The sequence below is a fragment of the Choristoneura fumiferana genome, chromosome Z, assembly GCF_025370935.1.
Source record: "Choristoneura fumiferana chromosome Z, NRCan_CFum_1, whole genome shotgun sequence".
NCBI lineage: Eukaryota > Metazoa > Arthropoda > Insecta > Lepidoptera > Tortricidae > Choristoneura > Choristoneura fumiferana.
Genome location: NC_133472.1, coordinates 39,163,416 through 39,171,566, shown reverse-complemented (window position 1 = coordinate 39,171,566; position 8,151 = coordinate 39,163,416). Strand labels below are relative to the sequence as shown.

General features: G+C 41.3%; 1 protein-coding gene across 1 annotated transcript in view; it reads left to right on the top strand.

Moving 5' to 3' along the window:
• The first annotated feature begins 865 nt into the window (after positions 1-865).
• Positions 866-8,151, top strand: part of sls (sallimus) — a 124,632-nt gene continuing 117,346 nt past the window's right edge. Inside the window, exon 1 of the mRNA XM_074099591.1 lies at positions 866-1,256. Coding sequence (XP_073955692.1) covers positions 1,088-1,256 — 169 coding nt within the window. The 5' untranslated portion in view covers positions 866-1,087. The remainder of the gene's footprint in view (positions 1,257-8,151) is intronic.

Here is an 8,151-nt window from a genome sequence, read left to right as displayed (position 1 = left end):
GTTCAGGTATCTACTTAAATGAGCTAATCGCAAGCAGACGTCACTATAGTAATGGCAACGATATTCCACTTTTCAGAAAACCCCCCTTCAGGATGACAAAGGTTTAAGTGCATTTGATCGTTGTTCTAAGTTAACTTGAACGCTATAGATGCGCTTTTAGCTCGTATGACATTTGTTTTTTCTGATAAACAAGCTTTTATTACCCGACTGCAAGGAGTCGTATTGTTTTCTAACTTCTAACGTTCTTTTACAAGGAGTACATAAGTTCTTCGAATTTTCCCAGTTGAACTTGACCTACTTCTGATCTGATGTAAGGTAAACGTACGAGTGCTCGTCACAGTCCCAATAGTTGGCATCTTAAATCTTATGTCATTAGCAATAAAGTGTGTCGTCTATTGGGAATTAGCGTGTGGAACACACGTACGTTTACCTTAGATCTGATATATAGTTTAGACAATGCACAGTCAGAAAAAAATATACAGTAAGCAAAAAAGCTTATGTAAAAATTACATTTCGATATAGGCATAACTTTATTCGACATCCAAAAGTGCACTGACTTAATTACAAAAAATTACAAGAAAAGTTCGATGATATAGGAAAGGAACTTGGCCCCATTATGCTGCTTGTACTTATACGTGCCACAGAACAACAGAACCTTGTTGTTAGTTACGTGGGTCAGAGGGTGCGAGGCGAGCATACGGGACCCGCGATTACGGGATCTCGGAGGCATGCAAAACCTCCGGCGCGTTGCAGCGCGGCGGGAGCGGAGGTCCGGCGAGGGAGTGGGGCGCGCGGGACCGCTCGTCTCGAAATAACCCGGCGTATTTCGGTCGCGCCGCCCCCCGCGCCGGCTCGGCAGCGCCCGCGCACCTCGACGGCTCGCACTATCCGCTAACTTTTCGCAATCGACCGACGTCTTGGTTGTTGGACTTGGGTTATAATGACTTGACTTCTGCTAAATGAACCCGTGGACTAGTATAAGTTTGCAGTGGCGTATTTATTTAACGGGCGCACCCCGACTGTTTGAGGAGGACCAGTAGCGTCGAGTGAGAGTTTATTGTTGTGCGTGTGCTGCTGTGGCGGCGTGATGGAGAAATCCAGGTGGTCGGAGCAACGCTCCGAGCAGCGGGTGCAGAGTTCCCAGCAGAGCATGCAGAGTACGCAGAGCGTGCAGAGTACGCAGAGCGTGCAGCAAGAGGAGCGCGTGCAACGCACCGAGCACCACTACACCCGCCAGATGCTCACCCAGCAACGAGGTCAGTCTTACATCTCACCCGTCTCACTAAACTGTCCCAGCTGTAATAAGAGCTTTGCGTTGCGAAATGTTCATACCATCATCATACTAAGTGTGCACAGTGGTGGTCGCGGGCCGGCGCGCGCGGCGACCGGCCAGCGAGTGTCTTTAGTTTCCTGGTGCGTAACTTTATTTGTGCATAGCGCTTTTCCCTCGGGCGGATAGCGTCTATTCTGGGGCGAGCGTGGGCGCGCGGCGCCTGCGCCGGGACGCAGGAATGCGCCCCCGCAGCGCAGGCGAGCCGACCACACTTTTCACACTTGTTTTTCACGTTACATCGGGCCGTGATCTCACTCGCTCGATATAACATGCACCCGACATCGATGCGAATTCCTGTAAACATAGTGACTGGTGAACTCGACTGCAACACCGATGCGACCCCGATCCAACATTTATGCAACATTTAAATCGTAAACGGACAACCGGCCGGTGCCATTGGGTTGCCGGTTCACTCGTCTCACCGTTAAGGCTGCACTGCGAAATCACACGTTCAGAACTTGTTTACTTATAAGGCTTAAACCCGAGTCCCTATACGGCAACAAAATAAATATACTGGCCATTCAAGGATATTTTTTTTCATATAAAGAAGCATAACGAGAAACCGGGTCAAACATTTATAGCGTATACAGTGAAACGAAAGTGATACTTTATCGAGTTCATTCATTCCGATTTATATTTTAGCATCATCGGTGCGTACCGACGATCATTGTACGAGTGATGAATGATGCCGACGCAACCTAAAGCGTCATGAATATGCAACGTTAAGTTTTTCTCAAGTAAATGAAAATATGAAATCAAGCAATTGTTGCATGCCTCGCGTTGCAAGCGACGGCCGTAAAAAGCACAACATAAACAGTGGCGCGGTGCGGAGAAAACGTTTTTACCGCGAGGAATGTAAAGTTGATCGACACTCGGGATCGACAAACGTCAGATTAACAGCAAGACCCTCACGCTCTGGCCGTCTTCAATCACCATTACGATCAGCATCTCAGGAACGCGGCGCGATCACGACCCGCGCAACGAAATCTTAACAACGATAAGTGCATCCGTGCGCATAGAATGTTTATTATATTCACTCCAAACTCTCACTTTACTTGTATCTTCGGGAGATTCGATCACAACAATCCGTACATAATTCAGCCGCATCATAATAGTGGTTTAGAAATTCAAACAGATTGATTGCTTCAAAGTTAAACTGGATGGTTATCGCAACATGATTATAGAACACAGTTATGAGTAACTGTTCTGTAGATTAATCGCTGTTTGTGCTCAGACTCTGGAGCAGTTGTTCAAACTTGGAATGAGGCGGTTATCGTTCATTATGTAAAGCTTGTACACACGCAGGTATCCAATGGCAGATACGCGTGATTCACTCGGCCAGGTGAAACGAGTATCACCGCAGTTGGATAATGGCTATGCCTAATTAATTACCCGTCGGCTACGTCGGAACGCGATCTTTATTTACACCGTTTTTACAGTCTTAATTCATAACGGTTCTAATAAGGCTAAACTGCACAAAAACGGATATGCGGAGTGAGTGTTTACTGTACTTAATTTATTTGCCGGAAAAATTGGTTAGAATAACAAACTGCTGATAATTGATTATTATATTAGTTAGGATTAGCCCTCTAGCAGCTGCAAAATTAATCTTCTTACGTAGAGACAATAATTGATTGATTCGGGCGTTACTTACGGAGGTCCGTAAAACTAACTTTTACTTTGTTAAATGAGTTCATTGACGTACAATAATAATAACTTTTTATTAATTTGAATATTGTGCAGAATTGTATCTTTCGTTTATTGTAAAATATTTCTTTTTTACCTTGATAATAAATGAAATATTTTTTATTCACAATGAACATATGGTTAGATTAGTTGTAATATTATTATACGTAGTATATTGCTTCCCATGACATGTTCAGCCAAGTTAGGCATGTGAAAATCTGAGGTCGGTGATTTAGTCACCCAGTCACAAGTAGGGTCTTTTGACTTAGTTAGTAATAGCACGCTACTTAGGAAGATTAATTTGGCGTCTGAATCTGGGGGCACGACAGTGCCCCCGCCAAGTTGAGCAAAACAAAAACAAACACACGGCCGTACCATACTTTTCTCGAAGCCATACAGGCTATTTTCAACATTTTTTTTTCTACAGATAAGGCCCTACAGTCAAGTGCAATGATAACAACACGGCCAAAGTTAAAAAAAATGTGTATACATCGGTATTAGGTATAGATACCATTGAAATTACAGGGCGTGCCGGTTTTTACGCGCTATCAATTAAATCATCAGTTTTCCATTCGTCGGTACTGAGAACCAAGCCATAATAGTGTTACTTATTACTCTAGCGAAAAACGGCAATTTCAAGACGTTTTCACTATTTCTTAGTCCGCAATAGAAATGTCGTTAGGCGTACGAAGAGCCACATTCAGCTGTCATAACGTTTACGTTTTATGACTATGTAATGAACCCATACGATTCTACGATTGGTTACGGATTTTGTTTTACTCTTGGAAATAGAAACTACGTGCTTTAAGTTCGGCTTAGTGTTAGAAAAATTGTTTTGATGCAAAGCGAATTTAACCATAGATTAGTGTTTTTTTTTATTAGTTTTGATTTGATACCCCCTAATCGTTCATCTTAATTTGACAAGTGCAAATAAAAAGCATAGTTCTTTTAGTGTTGCTATAGGCGTATGTAGGGCTACATTTAGAGACGGAAATTTCGCTTTTATCGTCTAATGTAATAAATAGGTAGGTAGTTCCTAAACAATTTTGGCAGAAATTAGAAATTGTAGTAAGTAGTCATCATCTCTTAAAGACATAAAAGTGTAAAAAATTTGGTTTAACAGTTGAATCTAAATTCTGGGAATTCAAAGCAACGTTGCATATAGAAGGCCTGCAAGGCTACTACAAAATTCGAAAATCAAAGTTCGTGTCGTTCCGTCTTTCTAACGCTTATACTATTTAATACGAGGGTAAGACGGACGGTACGAAACAAACTTAAATTTTCGAACTTTTTGTGATTTTTTCCAATTCTGTAATATTTAGCATCGGGATAAAAAATAGCTTTAATTCCACACATACAGCCATCTACATACCAAATTGCGTCCCAATTCGTTTAGCTGTTTTAGCGAGGAGTAACACACGCGTGTTACTTTGTGTTACGCACGCGCGCACCCAACATAGAATTATAAATAAATAACAATATTATTATTATAGAAACTTTTGCATATTTATAACATTAGTAGGATTCGTTTCATCGGGTTAATTGATTCTGGATAAATTTAAAAACACCTTGTATAATCGTCGGTTCTCAACGTACAACTGTATGTTGACGACTTTCTGATTTGTTCCTTCTTGTGCTGAAAAACTTTGCTTCTAGTCAAACTTTATGATTTATGGAAAGCACCCTCTAGACTAGATATTGGATGGGGGCTCACTTGAAGGATAATCGACGCACGGAACAAAAAAGACGCAAAATATAATTAATGTTATGTTGCTGTATTAATATCTGCCACAGCAGCGGAGCGTGCAAAAATATCTGACACGTACCGGCCTTAGAAATAGAGTCGTATCAAATATGTATGCACGCTTTGCTGTGTCAAACATTGGTGCTGTACTACAGTATAAGTACTTTTTCTAGTGGTACACCACTAGAAAAAATTGAATGAAACTTACCTCAAACGCTAATGTAGTAAAACCTAATAAACTTGACCGAGTTTGGGCTAGGAGCAATTAAAATATTTGCGACCGCCGGTTCCGTCTGCTGGGTAGCTAGCGCATCGCTATAACAGTAACCGTGCACGAACACGATACCACAGTAAGACGGTGCGCAGTGAGTAAAGCCCCTTCTTTTCTTTGTTTCTTTCTTTCTTTCATTATTATCGCAGACTAGTCTAAAGCCCAGTTTAGACTTGCAAGAGAAATCGTGCAGGTTGCATTACATTGCGGTGCTAGACGGATTAACGGCCTTTCAATGTAATGCAACTTGCACGATTTTTGTTGCTAGTCTAAACCGGGCTTTTAAAGCTTCAGCCACAACTATGAAAATCCTACTAATATTATAAATGAGAAAGTTTGTGAGTGAGTGAGTATGTTTGTTACTCCTTCACGCTGAAACGGCTGGGCGGATTTGGATGAAATTTGGTATGTAGATAGCTGGACATCTGGCATAATACAAAGGCTACTTTTTACTTATTCCGATGTTCCCACGGGATAGGGATAAAATCTCAAAACAACAATCGCTGGGCTTAGAGTTATGAAGTTTTAATAATAATAATAAGCAATGAAAATACACACACACATACACAAACACACAATTTTTCAAATTTACTAGTTGGATAGCCGATTTAAAATAATATAAAAAACATTTATTAGGTAGGTAAATAAGCCGCAATGGGCACTTTTACAAGTCATTTTTTAAACTACCAGCGCTTTCGGAAAGACCATCATTGCCAAGAAGAATGCGCCGCAAGAAACTCGGCAGAAAGTTATTCGATGAAACGCAACGCCTATGCTCTTGAGTGGTTGCCTGTTGCTCTACTGTTGTTCGCGCACTGTTGCAATGCGCACGCATCTTATCTCGAGAAACAACCTAATCTTCGCGTCTCTGTTAGTGCTCATATTATTATAGCGTAATACTCTACTTAGCTACCTATAGTTAATTTGATGCGGATTTTGCAGCTCGTTATTTTCACTGCAAATTTAATTCTAAATAATAGTATACACTAAATATGATATTTTAGACTTTTCTATTGACTGAGGTGTGAATTTGTATAGACTGTCGGTTAACGCTAATCAATGGATAATAGTCGTACAATACAGTATACGACAATGAGACAATGAGACTGCATCACATTTTACCAGCATTTTACCGTCAGTTAACACTAATCAATAGATGGTGAAACAGCCCCTAATAATTCAGTTTTAGGGGCTGTTTTACCATCCATTGATTAGTGTTAACTGACGGTTAAACGTGATGCCGTCTCTATTTGTTTTGTTCCAATAGACGGAGACGGCATCACATTTAACCGTCAGTTCATCATCATCATCATCATCATCGGCCTATCTTAGTCCACTGCTGGACATAGGCCTCTCCAGTTGCACGCCACTGAGCACGATCCTCGGCCAGTCTCATCCAGTTCTTGCCAGCTAATCTGCGAAGATCATCGCTCCACCTAGTCTGAGGGCGTCCTACGCCACGCTTGCCGATTCGCGGTCTCCACTCAAGAACTCGTTTGCCCCAGCGGTTATCAGTTCTTCGACTGATATGGCCGGCCCACTGCCACTTCAGTTTGCTTATCCGGTGAGCTATGTCGATGACTTTAGTTCTGTGTCGGATCTCCTCGTTTCGAATTCGATCCTTCAGAGAAACTCGAGCATAGCCCTTTCCATAGCTCGCTGAGCGACCGTCAGTTAACACCTCACCATTTAATGGATGGTGAAATTTCCTGCCCCACAGTCAAAACTCTTATAGCTTCGCCTGCGGTTTTCCACCGATTTTCAAGTTTTAACATTTTGTGACTCTTCTGGTTGCAGGTGTCCAAAATCGACAACTTACTCAGCTTTTGCCTGCTCGTTTCCCCCCTATACATAAAATTCGGTTGGTGAAACGCGCTTAGTCACCATCTTATTTCGGGAACTGTGCATTTTTCCGGGATCCATCGCTCCGTTTCGACGTGAAACACGGACAAACATACAAACACACAGACTTTCGCATTTATAATATTAGTATGAATAATTCAATGGAAAATATATAAGCATGTTCTTTGATAGGTAGATAGCGAGTCACATAAGTATCAAAATTTTGATGGATGCCAAAAATTACCTACATCGTATTTTCGTGCCGTGGCTGTAAGCCGTGGTGGCCTAGTGGTTTGGTATATGGCCTCTTAAGAAGAAGATCGTGGCCATTGTTAACTGAGTAATCGAAACTTTTACTTTTTAACACTTCCTAAACACTAAAAGCCGTGGTGGCCTAGTGGTTTGACCTATCGCCTCTCAAGCAGAGGTTCGTGGGTTCAATTCAAACCCCGGCTCGCACCTCTGAGTTTTTCGAAATTCATGTGTGAAATTACATTTGAAATTTACCACGAGCTTTACGGCGAAGGAAAACATCGTGAGGAAACCTGCACAACCTGCGAAGCAATTCAATGGTGTGTGTGAAGTTCCCAATCCGCACTGGGCCCGCGTGGGAACTACAGCCCAAGCCCTCTCCTTCTGAGAGGACGCCTGTACCCAGAAGTTGGACGTATATAGGCTGGGATGATGACGATGATGATGATGATGGTGATGATGATGATTTTGCGTAGTGTTGCAAATTTGCTTTCTTCACCTAAATTTTTGAATCAATTCTTCTAATGACAGTGGTTGTATACAAATTAGTGTCATTACTACCTACTTATATAATCTCACTAAGGCAAGAAGGCAAATAATAAAATAAAACATAAAACACATGAATAAAAGCTTCATTGAAACGCGATAATGAAAGCGTAAGTGGAAACTTACAACAGAAAGGCTTTAGAATTATGTATAAAAGAGGCTAAGAATTATTAGAAAGTAAGTGTTTTTTATGATAAATCTCGGATCTCCATTGTACGGGACAATGTAGCTGAACAAGTAATGCTAACGATGATTATTGATTCCCTGAAGTACCTATAAAGAATAACGCTTTGATCAAAATTTGCGGAAAAAAACAGTCTTTGGAGCTCTCGATGAACTTTGTGATGCGTGTTATTGTTAAGTTTACGAGAATCATCAAACAATCATCATAAAACAAAGTCGTGTTAGTTACACCATTTATAACTCAAGAACGGTTGGACTATTTTTTATGATTTTTCTGCTTTTGGATTTGTCTTC